Below are 13579 nucleotides of genomic sequence, written 5' to 3' on the forward strand. Positions count from 1 at the left end.
TGCGACACGTGTAGTTTGCTCCATTATACAAAGGGGAAACTGAGGCCCAGTGAGGGGGTGTCCCATTCGACCCAGGATGGAGTCAGGATCCTGACCCCCAGGTAAATGGGCTCTTTCTTCCCCATCTGGCCTGGCCTTGCGGGCACAGATGGGTGCTCACCCCCGCCAGGGCTGCAGGGGGAACCCCTGGTGGTGTCTCTCTGGCAGGTGCATGTGGCTGTGGGCCACTCCAAGGTCAGGCTCTATGTGGACTGCCGGAAGGTGGCTGAGAGGCCCATGGGGGAGGCAGGCAGCCCACCTGTTACTGGCTTCGTCATGCTGGGACGGTTGGCCAAGGCCCGCGGGCCCCGGAGCAGTTCAGCCACGGTGAGCATGGGCTTCGTCCTGCTGCACCGGGCTGGAGGGGGGGCCACAGAGACCACAACCGTATCTGGCTGACCCTGCTTTGCATTATAGTTCCAGCTCCAGACGCTGCAGATTGTGTGCAATGACTCCTGGGCGGAGGAAGACATGTGCTGTGAGCTCCCTGCGTCGGTAGGTGGGCCAGTGCCTGCCAAGGGCGCAGAGTCTGGGGGTAGACAGGAGGCGCATCAGCACGGCACCAGGAGAAAGCAGGGCAGCCTTCCTGGAGGAGGTGGCCTCTGGTCAGAGCCAGAGCCCTGGGCAGCTGAATGCAAGAGACCCCGGAGGCCAAGGCAGGCTGGAGTGCGTCAGGAAGCCGCCAGCTGCGGGGGTGGCCACTGCTGTGTACTCGGGGGCCACTTCCCTTCTCTGTGGGTGCAGTTGGGGTGTAGACAGCTGGCCAGGAAGGAAGGGGCTCATCCAGCAAAGCCAGAGGGACTCGGGCAGCCTCTGCACCATGAAGATGTGGGCAGGGTTCCTCACACTGTACCCACACGGGGCTTGGGCATGCTGGGGATTGGGAGGGACTGGGAGAGGGCCCGTGCAGGGCAGCCAGCAGCAATGTTGGGGGGCGGGGGAGGGCACCGGGGACCAGCTCCCTGCCCCTCACTCCCAGCCTCCCCGGCGTCCTGGAACCCAGCTGTCTGGCTGTCCGAGCTCTAGGTCAGACAGGAACAGGTGGGGGTCCACTTAATGAGTGGGGTCTCCTTCCTCCCAGAAGGATGGAGAGACCTGCCCTGCCTTCTCTTCCTCTTGTACCTGTTCCTCGCAGACCCCTGGGCCCCCGGGGCCCCAGGGACCTCCGGTGAGTCCATCATCGGCTCCCCGGGTGATCTGGGCTCCTGGCAAAGCCCGCTGTCCCCTCACTCACACCGCCGAGTAGCCGAGCCAGCCTGTGCCAAGATGGGATGTTCTCACGAGCCCCCCAGCGGCCCCATCCCCCTACCTCGTGAGACCCCTTCCAGCCAGCCTCTCCTTCCCTCTGCTTCCCTCCCCTGAGCCAACCCTGTGGGGCGGGGGGGGGGCCCAGTCAGTCTGCGGCACCGTGCTGGTGGTGGCCGGTGGGTGCGATGTGGCCTGGCAGTGAGTCGCAGCCATGTGGGCGGCCTCCGTCCCAGGTGCTCCGGCTGTGGGAACCCCACCATGGGGCGGGGCCCGCACCCCTGCCAGCCCCGAGGTTCCGGGGCCCGTGTGGCGGGAGCGTCGCTCAAGCGCACGGGCTCTGGCCTGGCTGTCCACGGACCGCACCAGGCAGGGGCCGCAATTTGAACGGAGACCTGCCAGAACTGGTCTGGTGTACCCGGCGGCTGTGGGCGGTGGGGGGCGGCGGGGAGGGCGGGCCAGGCCTGGCCCTGGAAGACCCCTCCCCTCCCCCACCTGAACTGGGGGACTGTAGTCCCCGGGGGGCAGTGCTGCGGGGCCCTCGGGTGGGCGCCGCGGAAGCTCAGCCTGGTCTGTGTCCTGGTAGGGCCTCCCCGGAAGGAACGGAGTCCCAGGAGAACAGGGCTTCCCAGGCCCCAGGGTGAGTTGTGGGGGGTCCTGTGGGGCCGGAGGGTGGAGCCCCACAGCCAGAAGAAAAGTGCCCTCCCCAGTGAGGGGCCAGTTTCCCACCCCCGACCCCAGAAATCGCGAACGTCATTGACCTTGAGCAATCTGACAGGTGAAGTGTGTTGGCATTTCTCCTACAGGAGCTCCAACACCCTGTGGGAGTTGCTGGAATTTGCTGGAGTTTTCCCCTTGACAAATGTCCTTGGAATCCTTGCCGCTGGGTTATTTTTCGTATTAATTCTTGGGAGCACTCGACAGATTATGGACGTTAGCCACATGTCTGTGATCTGCGTTGTGACCGGTTTGCCCCCCGCTGGTGTGGAGCTGGCGCGGGGACAGATAGGTTTTGTTGTGTGACAGTCACCTCTGGGTGTTCCTGTTTATTAGGAGATTTAGAAAATCAAGGGTGGATATTAAGATCTGGTGCTGCCTCAGCTGGACACAGCCAAATAATTCTTTTTCCTGGAGCTCTTAGTTTGGCGAATGATTTTAGCACATTCCTGACACTGAACTCTTCCTGTACCCGTTAAACCGAGTACTTGTCACCGTTCGTGTGCTGCAGGGTTCTGTTTGCTGACGTTTTACTTAGGATTTTCTTACTGATATTCAGACATGAGGATGTCTGCAGTTTTCTTTAGGGAGTTTGGTACACTTACATGCTAAATTCACAAAAATTCTTTGAAAGCATTGATTTTGCCCTGGAATCTCAAACAGTGGAAAGAGAGTTGGTCCCTGGCCCTCAGGGATCCGGGGGCACACTCCAGCGAGGACGGAGCCTAGTGCTGGGGCGTCAGGGCTCTGACTGGCCTGTCCAGGTCGGCTCTGCCACAGGGCTTTCTGTACCCCTCCCGGTCAGGAAGGGAGAACGGGGTCACTGGCTCTGTGACCCGGAGAAGTGGCCGGGGTCCGTCCCCGGCTGTCGAGCAGGTCCCAGCAGGACCCCTCCCGGGGTGGGCGGTGAGGGGAGGGCGTCTCTGTAGGGCTGGGTCTGGCTGCCACGGTCAGCTGGAGGGCCAGGGGGGCCACTGAGGGCAGGGTGGAGGCCTTCTTAGCCCCTCCCTCGTCTGTGTCTGCAGGGAGAGCCCGGGCCACCTGGACAGACGGGACCTGAGGGTCCTGGGGGTCAGCAGGGGTCGCCAGGGACCCAGGGCCGAACCGTGCAGGGGCCTGTGGTAGGTGCTGCCTCCCCTCCCCCTCCCCCCGGCTGCCTCCCCCCTCCTCTGGGACAGACTGAGTCCCTTTCCTCTCCAGGGTCCGCCAGGGGTCAAAGGAGAGAAGGGGGACCACGGAGCCCCGGGTTTGCAGGTAGTGGGATCAGACGCCCTCCGGGCGTGTGGGCAGGGAGGGCACGGGCTGGGGACCTGGGTCTCCGGGATGGGACCTCAGCCTGGCCAGCTGTCTCTGTTCCTTCTAGGGCCATCCTGGTCACCAGGGCCCTCCCGGGAAGGTCGGCCTCCAGGGACCTAAGGTGGGAGAGAAGCCTGTGGTGGGGTGGGGCGGTGGGGGTGGAGGGTGGATCTCAGATAGAGACTGTGGGGGGCAGGGGCCTCCCCAGCGGGGAGGGGAGGGTGGTCACTGCCAGGGGCTGGGGGCAGGCCCTGAGCTTGGCTGGCCTTGCCCCCCCGCTCACAGGTGTGGGTCCTTGGGTGCTGGGTTCTGTCCGTGGGGGCGACGTGGGCCACCGCGGGAGGGGCGTGTGGGGGCACCAGGCCACCCCCTGCCCTAGCCTGCCCTGTCCTCTGTCTTCAGGGAATGAGGGGTCTGGAGGGGAGTGCTGGCCTGCCTGGACCTCCGGGCCCGAGGGTAGGTCCTCCTGAGAGGCTCCCCCCAGTTCCTAGGGCCGAACAGGTCAGAGCCTGCCCTGTGGCTGCAGCCCCCGCCCCCGCAGGTGACCTGGGGACGCCTCTCTCTCCTGGGCTGGAACCTGGTGGGGCTGCGCAGGGCGCGCGAGTGCCCAGGGGCGGCTCCAGGCGAGGATCTTCCTCACCTCCGCTGGGCAGGTCGGAAACGCCATGTTAGCACTGCCCCAGTCACTGTCAGTCCGCATGGCAGGAAAGTGCCCGGGCTCCCGGGTAGGCGGAGGGAGGGGGGACGCGTGAGTCTGGCGGCGGGGAAATGACCGGGGCCGTCTTCTCCTTCTCCGCGGCCTCGCTCAGAGGCACCTCCCCTCCCCAGCCTGTGGTTCCGGGGTCTGTGCTGGACTCAGTGCTGGGGAGCTGTCCCTGGGGTGGGGGATGACAGTGGTCACACTCGGGATGGCCAGTGCCAAGTGGGGTGGGGTGGGAGGGCCTCTGCCCTGGGTACTCAGCCTGGACAAGCTCTGAGGCAGGTGAGAAGGCCCGGCCTGGCCTGCAGAGGCAGGGACCCAGTCCGCAGGGAGCCAAGGCTGGAGGGAGGAGGACCCACGTCCTCCGGGGGAGGGCTGCGGCCACACCCTCTGCACCCCTGCAGGGCTTCCAGGGCACGGCGGGGGCCAGGGGCTCCGGAGGGCAGAGAGGACTCCCGGGGCCTGTGGGGCTCACGGTAAGTCCCCTTCCCACCTACCGGCCAGCCGCTCCGCAAAGATGGGAGCGGGGGGAGCAAATTTGAGTAAATGCCTCCTTCCCGCCCAGTCAGGGCCACTTTGGGAGCTTGGGTTTGGAACTGATCTGCAGCGGAGGGAGCCCGAGATGGGACCGGCCAGGGAACAGGGCGGGCCTGGGGGCCCCAGGGTGTGGGGCAGGACTGGTCCCACAGCTAGGCAAGGGCTCAGCTGGGAGGTGGAGGAAGGCAGGCCCCGGGCAGGCCCAGCTGGCTTCCGGGCCCGTGTCCCAGCTGCGGGGGACTCTGCGTTGCCAGCTCCCTAGAGTCGGGAGCGGCGGCCCCCAGCATGCAGCCCTCACCCGGCCGGGGACAGGGTCCGGGCGGGTTGACTTCTCTGTGCTGACCCGCTTTTCTCCTCTTCCTCTATTTCAGGGGCTGCCGGGGCCCAAAGGGGAGCGAGGAGAGAAGGTGAGTGAGGCCCCTGTCCAGGCTCCAGGCGCTTCCTGGGGGTGTGCGGGAGGCACTGGCCCCCACGCCGCTGGGCATGGCGCTTGGCCACACGGCCCATCTGCCCTGCAGGGGGAGCCGCAGTCCCTGGCCACCATCTACCAGCTCGTGAACCAGGCCTGCGAGTCTGCCATCCAGAGTGAGTGGTGCGGCCTCCTCGCGAGGGCGCCAGAGCCCCCCACCCCCACCCCCACCCCCGTGTGGCCTCTGTCTCACCCCAGCCGGGCCGGAAGGGACCGCGGGCACCCGTCACTAGCCTGATGCAGCCCTTCTCCTCGGCCATGCCCCAGTGAATCCGGGGGAAGTGAGCGGGGAGTCCCCCTGCCCCACGCCCCGCCCTGCTGACACCCCTCCACCCCTATCCCCAGCTCACGTGCTGAAGTTCCACCATGAGAGCGCCAGGCCCCCCAGGCCCATCTTGCAGGCCCTTGGACACCCCAACTCTCACGGTGAGGCCTGGCTCCCTGGAAGAGGAGGACGAGACGGCCCCCACCCTGAGGACGGAGGTACTGGCCCCCTTGCGGGGGGTGTGGGGGCAACTGCAGCTCCCTCCCAGTCCCCGGCTGGGAGTTCCGTGTGGCCCCGGCATCCCCTGCACCCTCCCTGGGCAGGGCCGCTGAGCCCACACAGAGGTCGCTAAGGCAGGACTGGACACGGCCTGGTTTCCCCGGGGTCCTCAGAGGGCCCCCTTCCCCTTCCTCCTGGGAAGCCCAAGATTAGGGCCACCTCCTGCCCTGCCGTCCCCTCCCTCCTGTCCTTCCCACGTGCTCCCTCTCTCCTTGCTCTGATGCAGCAGGAGGCTTGGTCTAATGACCTTGTCACGCGTTCGTCCATCCGACTGGAGCCGTGGCGCTGGTCACGGCTCAGGTGCCGAGATGGATGGGAGGCTGATCAGGGGAGACAGAGCTCGTGGGCCTGGACGGGGTGGGGCTGTGGTGCCACCCCATGGGCAGGACCGCAGGGTCCTGGGCGTTGGGAAGGGAGAGGGGCTCCCCTGCGGGAAGCCCCCCACGGTCCGTCAGAGTGCCCCAGACACTGCCTTTGGGATAAATACCTTTCTTTGTACCCAACCTCGTGGGCAAGGCTGTAGGTGCCGTCACGAGGCCCCCCTCAGTTAACCTTGGCCACTGACCCAACGACACGTGCCTGCTTGGGGTCGGGTGCCCACCTCCCCTCAGTCAGAACAGGGTCCCTGAGAAGGGAGACCGTTACCACACGCACCCCGGTTCCAGCACACCCCCTTCTGCTCAGGTGAGCCCGGCGCCCTTGGTCAGAGGAGCAGCCCTCGGCTGAAAGGGAGTGAGCCTCCCGGACCCCTGGGTGGAACGGGTGAGCCCCCCACCTTCGGGGAGGAGGAGCTCCCGGGGGGCTGCTGGGAGGTGGGGGTGCAGCACGGACAGATGGCTCAGGAGCTGGTGAAGCGGCTTGGGATAGAACACGAGTGGGGGTTCCTGGGCCTTGGGGGGCCCAGCAAACCTGGAGACACGTGGAGGGGAGCCAGGAGAGCCCAGGGAGGCCCCAGTCAGGGGTTAGCAGGGCCGGAGGGTGGATCGGGTGGGCGAAAGGATCAGGGCCGGGGGCACCTGGCAGCAGCATCCTGGGGAAAGGTTCGTGCCCGGGGCTCATGGCCCAGCTGGATGCACGGGGACCCTGGGGGCTCGGGTCCTCGGTGCCAGGTGGGCGGGGCTGCTGCCGTCCGGCTGGCTGCCACCTCCCTCAGACTGTTCACCCTCTCTCCTGCCAGGACGGCCCCCGTGCTGCCCGGAGTGACCCTGCCCCTCCCTGGACCCTGCAGGAGGAGCCTGGAAAGCGAGTCCCGGGAGGGGCCTGGAGGCAGAAGGTGGGGTGGGGGGCCTTCCCTCTGTACTGTTTGCACACTCAGATAAAGTGCAGCGTGCTCAGCAAGAGAGCGGCCTGCTCACTGCAGGGAGGGGCGTCCCTGGGACCCGGAGTCCCTCCCGCCCAGTCAAGTCCAAGTCGCCCCACCCCCACCCTCAGAGAGACAAGCTGCCATCCTTCCGTGGCTTCAAGGGCCCCCCCCCCACCCGCCCCGCCGCCCCTGCAGCCTCCTGTGACCTTGTGACTCAGTGCCCCAGCACCCCCACAGTCCAGGCCCTGCCCAGGATGAGGTTTCTCAGCCGCATTGAATAACCCGGGGGGGGCTTGGAGATCGGTGCCCAACCCCCTCTCAAACACTCGCTGATGTGACCTTCCCAGGCCGGTGTCAGGGGCTCCTCTCTCCCTAGTAGCATCCCCTCACTAACGACATAGCGTCCAGCTCACCGCCCATGTGCTTGAGTCCCTGGGGACCCTGACCTGCTGGCCCCATGCCTTGTCACTGCCAGCACCCCCCTTCTCCGGCCCACCAGCCTGGACACCACCCTGGCCGCCCCTGACCCTTACTTACCTGGAAACCTCACCTGCTGTGGCCTACAAACACCATGTCATTTTCTAAACTGGGAAGAATTTGGGGCGGGCCTCCTTCAGACGCAGAGGCCAACATAAGCTTCCGAGGTGACATTTGCGCAGAGACAGGAACAAAGTGGGGAGTGGAAGATGGGAGAAGGTTCCAGCAGGGGCACAGCACGTGGGGGGCCTGAACCCACAGCACCACCCAGAAACGGCAGGAGGCTACACAGGCCGGAGCGGCCGGGACAGAGACAGCTGAGCCCGGGGCCAGGAGCAAGGTTGGCTCTGACAGACCTGGGGGGTAGCACAGGGAAGGGGGTGGGGGGTGGGGGAGGGGGGTGTGGTCTGGACTCAGGAGCGGGTCACCAGGGCTTCTGAGCAAGGAACTGATGGGACTCGCAGTCTGTTGTACATGATCTGTGGGTAAGAACTCAGGGAGGCCCGTGGGGTCAGGGCCTCATCATTGCGCGCTGAGACGGAGGTGGCGAGAGCAGGCGGGAGGCCGAGCCTGGGAGGGGTGCGGTGGCAGAGCGACTGCGGGAGCCATCTGGGGCGGGAGCCCACCGGAGAGGGGTGCTGGGTCCGGTCTCAGGCGGGCAGCGTGTCGGCCACCACCTCAGCGTGAGTGGAAGCCTTGGGGCTGGCTCCCTGGGCTGCAGGCAGGCTCGGCCCAGGAGCGGCACGGTCAGAGAAGGGACCGGGGGAGATGCCCGCTCTGGACCGTCTGCTCAAGGAGGCAGGGTGCAGCCGGGGCACGAGAGCCCAGGCGGGGGGAGCAGGCACCAGCTCACCCCCCGTCCCCAACCTGCAACGTCCTGGCCCAGCGGGCTAGGGAGAGCGCAGCCCTGCCGCCCGCCCTCCCCGGCCCTGCCTCCGGTGTGGCTGACCGTGCGGGTCCGTGTGAGCCCACCGCAGCACCCCCAGTCCCTGCACACGTGCGTGTCCGGATGAACGCACCGCACACGTGCTCACGTGCGGCACACGACTCTCGGGTCCAGGAGACAAGTAACAGGGAAAACAACATCGGAGGGACAGGGCCACGCACCGGGCAGACCGCGCCGCGCCCACCAGACCAACGAGGACCGACAAGGATGTCCTCTTGGGCCCATTAACCTAAAACTCCCAAGTTCAAAGAGGGAAGGATTGATGTAACGACACGAAGCCAGAATCAGTAAGTAGAAAGGACAGACAGCCGGAAACACGGCATGGAGATTGCAAAAGAACTATCAGCGAGGCGGGCGGGCGGTTACGGACACGCGCCGGGGCCGGGCTGCAGGGTCAGCTTGAAGACGTCTCCCCTCAGGCTCAGAAAAGGACGAAACAGAGAATTCGAGTGTTGGCATCCACGTGGGGGGGTGGAGGGGCGGTCCAAGTGGGAAGAGGTGGGAAGCGAGGACTGGGGAATGTTCAAATAGGCAGTTTTTAAAAATTAGAAAATTAGAGAAGATCTCGGACCTCACACTGAAGGGCTCAGAGAGCTGAAAGGGATCGATTGTGAAAATACTCCCTTAGATTCTTCAATGCAAAACATGGTGAAGCGAATCGAAATACTTCTTGGAAGAATGAGTCAGCGTGGTGTCCAAGGCGGGAGCATGGTGACCCGAAGTGTTGAGGGAAAGCACTCAAGTGTCACATCCAGTGAATTATCACTGGAATGAATGGGGCAAAAACATGTCCCGAGTCCACAAAGTCTCAGAAGGGGAAACACCTTCCCCCTGAGGGGTGGGGGGCAGTTCCCCAGAAAGGGGAAAATAACCAGAAATTAGATCCAATACACAGGAAAGCCCAGTCCCTGAGACACGTGATGAAGTTCACTGCCGACTGGACAGAAGCCCTCCACGTGGACAAATTCTGCACTTCTAGATTGTTCCGCTGTGGCTGGTGTGTGGGAGGCCAGGATTCCTGAAGGCAACCAATGCGCTTGCTTTATTTGGAGATGGGCAGCCTGATATCAATTTATTAAACTCTTGGAACATATAAATCTTGGCAGCAGCCATGAGGAGGAAGAAAATAGAACGTATAACCTTCGAGATTAGCATTTCCTTTATGGGAGGGGATAGGACATGTAAACAGAAACATTTCCCAGTGTAGCAGAAATTACAATAAATATAAGTGAACTTCCAAACTGTGCTGAGAGGCACGACCCAGCTTTCTGCCTCTAGCCAGCTCGGAGCAGCCAGGGTTCTGCCTCTAGCCAGCTCTGGAGCACCCAGAAGCCAGGAGAATGTACGAGGTGGTCATTCTGGGCGTTTCGACAGGGAAGGATAGTGTTTTCTGAAAACGGTGCAGAGGCAGCTGGAGATTTGAATCATGAACCACCCTCATCGAATGCCACGTGCAAAAGCTGGCTCAGAAAGTGTTATAAACCGAAACATAAAAGCTAAAACAAAGCTTTCTAGAAGGAAATCTAGAAGTACATACTCAAAACCTCGGGATAGGCACAGATTTCTTAAGCAGGGTCCATAAAGCAATAACCATAGAAGGAAAAAAATAATAAATTGCACTTCATCAAAATTAAAAGCTTTTCTTCAAAAGACACCATTAAGGAAATTAAAATTGTAGTCACAGATGGGAAAGAAATATTAACAACTCATTAAAAGAAGGCGATGTGTAATGAGAAAAGATTTCAACACTTCACTAAGCAAGACACACGGGTGGTCAGTGAATCCACGACACGGCGCTCAACAGCCCTGGTCTTCAGAGACGAGAAAGCCACTCACGGTGTCTCTGAGGCTGTCAGCAGGGGTGCGAGGCCACACGGCTGGGAAGCTTCTGGAAACACCTCCTGGGGCCTCCTGGGGCCCCGAAGTTCTAGTAGGTATTTGCGCCAGAGAAATGAAAACATGTCCACACAAAGATGCGTGTGCGTGCGCGCACGGGAAGCAGCATGAGCCGTCATAGCTCCAAACAGGAAACAATCCAAGCGTCCATCAATGAATAAACAAATGGCGGAATATTCACAGACACAAGCAAATCACACACGTACTACCGGGGATGAACGGCAAAGCCCGCTGAAGCAAACAGGCTGTGCACAAAGGAGAGTCCTCCATTTACATGAGGTTCTAGAACACACGAAGCCTCTAGTGCAATGGCGGTCAGGGCAGCGGCTTCCCGGGGAGGCGCAGGGAAGGTAGATGGACGTGTTCCATCCATCGACTTGGGTGGTAGCCACGGGTTGTCCACGTCGTAAACAGCGACAGGAGTCAGGTTAGCGGTTAAAGGTGGAAGCTGAGTGGCTATGTTGTTGTCAGCAAAGGTAGACTTCAAAACAGAATGCTCCAGAGAGGAAGGGGACGTGACATGAGGCCAAGGGGGCTGCTCACCGGGAGGACACGGCAGCCCTCAATGTGACAGGGTTGCAGAATACAGGAAGCAAACGCTGACCGAGGAGCAGGGGACAGACCCACAGCTGTCCTCGGTGGCACTAACACCCGCGCGGGAATCGGGAGAGAAAGCAGACAGAAGACCAGAGCAGACCTCTCCCCTGACCTGACCTGGCCGGTATTGCTAGAACTTTCCCCAGACCACAGCAAGCGACACCTCCCCGTCAAGCACATGTGGAAGGCTGGCCCAAAACAAGTGTCACCAATTTCAGATCAAACCGAGTAGTTCTCTGTCTACAACAGAATTACGTTAGAGACCAGCATTGAAGCTGGTCAAAGGGAGCTGACAAAGGCCAATGATGGGCATTTTCTGGAAGAGTCGATTAACATTCGGTAAGAAACCCACCTCACTACTTAGCTACCGAAATGCAGGGGACGGCACAGGGAGGCACAGCTGTGTCCCCGCCAAAGGCACACATGACAACCCTTGCTGTGGACGGGGCAACTGGGCCCTGATGCAGGGAGGCAAAGTGACACAGCCTGTGGGCCAACCACCTGACCACGGCGGATCCCGCGGGGCACAGAGCGGTCCGTTCCCGGGGTTACGGCCAGTAGAAATGCACAAATGTACCAAAACATGCCCCAAGATGCTCATAGCAGAAATACTAGGTGTCCCAGGGACGCCTGGAGGGCACAGTCGATTAAGCATCCAACTCTTGGTTTTGGCTCAGGTCACGATCTCACAGTCTGTGAGTTCAAGCCCCGCATCGGGCTCTGCACGGACAGCATGCAGCCTGCTTGGGATTCTCTCTCCCTCCCTCTCTCTTCTCCTCCACTCTGTCTCTCAAAATAAGTAAACTTAAAGAAAGAAATACTAACAGCCCCAAACTGGAAACAGCCCGAATGCCATCGACTGGGAGACAGATGAATAAAGACCGGTGTATCCTCCCACGGCAACCCACCGGGCAGCCGGGACACGCCGACGGCGGCCGGTGTGGCTCGTGGATGAGCGTGGACTCAGGCTGAGGGAAGGAAGCTGGCACGAGTGCACACTGTGTGATCCCCTCTCCGGCAAATTCCAGAAGAGGCAGGACTAATGGATGGCTGGGGGCTGGGGGCTGGGGGCTGGCTGCACGGTCAGCCAGAGAAAACAGGTCAAGCTATGCCCTTGTCGCTACACCCGTGCGACAGGCAGATATCCAGACGCGGCGGCAGTTGAGGGATGGGACCCCTGCCAGCCGGGTGGACAGCATCTGGCATGATCTGCGGGAACCCGGCAGGAACCCCACCCCCAACTTACCATTGTTATTCAGATGGAAAGGGAAAACTCTAGAATAAAAAGTCCCAGAGCACAGGACCGTCGGAAAGGTCAGTCACTGATGTGGGGACGCACGCTGGGACCACGGGCCCGGCCCGTAAAGGTTTAGGTACTAAGCAGCTTCCAAGGTCTCCATGGAAACTCCCAGGCCTGCCGCTGCGGGCCACGTGCCACAGGGCGTGTCCACATGCCCTGGCCAGCTTGGTCTGCTGCCCCAGGTGCCGTCCAGGGACTTAGAAACTTGGCGAGAAGGGGGACGTGCACGGTCGCTTTGGACCTCGCACACGTGTGCGCCCACAGTTCTCTGTGCCCCGTCTCATCTGGTGCAGGTGACCATGTGATGCCATGGAGAGACCAGTGCCGTTGAAAGAAGGATCTGACTCAATTTCCCAAGAGGGCACACCATGCCCACAGGGCCACCAGGCAGGGCAAGGGGAAGGCCTGGGCCAGGGACCTGCAGGGCAGGGCGCACAGAGCCGCCTTCGTTGCCTGGGACCTGGCCCTGGGTGACTTCGGTGTCACGGCTGGGAGCAGCTGCTCGGAGTGGCCGGTGGTGACGCCTGGCCCCAGGCGGGGGGGGGGGGGGAGGGAGTGTGGCACACACATGTCCCGCTCCAGGCAAATGTCCACCACCCCCAAAACGGGCTGGCCCTGGGGGGCGTCTGTCCTCAGGCCCCCAAGATGCCAAGCGTCACAAGATACAGAGCATTAGAACGTGGTTAATACGAAGAGAGTTCAGGGCACGGTCCTGTGCGGTCACAGCGGCCCGAGCCATAATCCTCAAAAACGGGAAGGACGGTCTGCTCACAGGTGACGGGCAAGAAAACGCATTTCCGTTTGCTCGGGTGGAGAACAGCGCTGAGCAGCTCCTTTGCGTTTACTGGCAGACCCAGGACCACGAGGGGTCTCGGCGATGCCCGTGGACCCCGTGCCGCAGGGCTCCACTCACGACCAGAAGGGGCCCGGTGGGCTTTCCGGGCGACCGTGGCGCCCTGAGTGCGGAGCGGAGTCCCGGGTCCTTGGTGTCTCGTCTAATAAAACTCCCCGAGGTGAGGGCTGAGATCGTGCACTTTGGTCACGTGTGAAATCTGCCTCGATCCCAAAAGCAAAACCCTTGAGGCAAATACGACAAAATAGTGTGTGTCGTCCCCTCATTTGGCGTGAGGGGAACCCGGTACTTAGGTTTTTGTGTGTGATTTTCTGACATTATTTATTGAGTCTCAAAAAAGCTCCACAAAGAAACAAAACCAGGGACTCTGTCTCTGTCCCAGCGGCTCCGCGGTCTCTCCTGATCCAGAAACGAGTGTCCGCGGCTGGGCCAGCACCAGGCCCCTCCCGCCACCACCGCTGCACATCTGGAGCCGGGTCCGACGCCGTCAGGACTGAGGGGACGACATGTGACACCCGCCTCTTGCGAAGGCCGCCCGGACGGCCCCCAGCGGGCAGGTGCCGGTCAGAGCCGGGCGGATGGGGTGGGACATTCAGAGCCTCGGGTCTCTATCCCGCTCCTGGGCGTGAGGACCTTCCGGCCCCAGTCAGGGTCCGCGTC

General features: G+C 62.2%; 1 protein-coding gene and 1 long non-coding RNA gene across 2 annotated transcripts in view; one reads left to right on the forward strand and one right to left on the reverse strand.

Moving 5' to 3' along the window:
* Positions 1-6885, forward strand: part of COL20A1 (collagen type XX alpha 1 chain) — a 41115-nt gene extending 34230 nt beyond the window's left edge. Inside the window, 14 exon segments of the mRNA XM_086702690.1 lie at positions 208-366; positions 457-534; positions 1121-1207; positions 1871-1924; positions 3027-3122; positions 3202-3255; positions 3365-3418; positions 3700-3753; positions 4402-4473; positions 4906-4941; positions 5053-5119; positions 5349-5486; positions 6232-6309; positions 6725-6885. Coding sequence (XP_086558816.1) covers positions 208-366; positions 457-534; positions 1121-1207; positions 1871-1924; positions 3027-3122; positions 3202-3255; positions 3365-3418; positions 3700-3753; positions 4402-4473; positions 4906-4941; positions 5053-5119; positions 5349-5486; positions 6232-6309; positions 6725-6750 — 1053 coding nt within the window. The 3' untranslated portion in view covers positions 6751-6885.
* LOC147582882 (uncharacterized) lies at positions 2316-5139 on the reverse strand. The gene is made up of 2 exons (XR_015249598.1): positions 3938-5139; positions 2316-3413 (listed from the first exon to the last, which is right to left on the reverse strand). It is a non-coding gene; the product is annotated as an uncharacterized LOC147582882 (long non-coding RNA).
* Positions 6886-13579: the final 6694 nt, after the last annotated feature.

Source organism: Puma concolor, chromosome A3 (assembly GCF_028749965.1).
Source record: "Puma concolor isolate L17-30 chromosome A3, mPumCon1.1.hap2, whole genome shotgun sequence".
Taxonomy (NCBI): domain Eukaryota; kingdom Metazoa; phylum Chordata; class Mammalia; order Carnivora; family Felidae; genus Puma; species Puma concolor.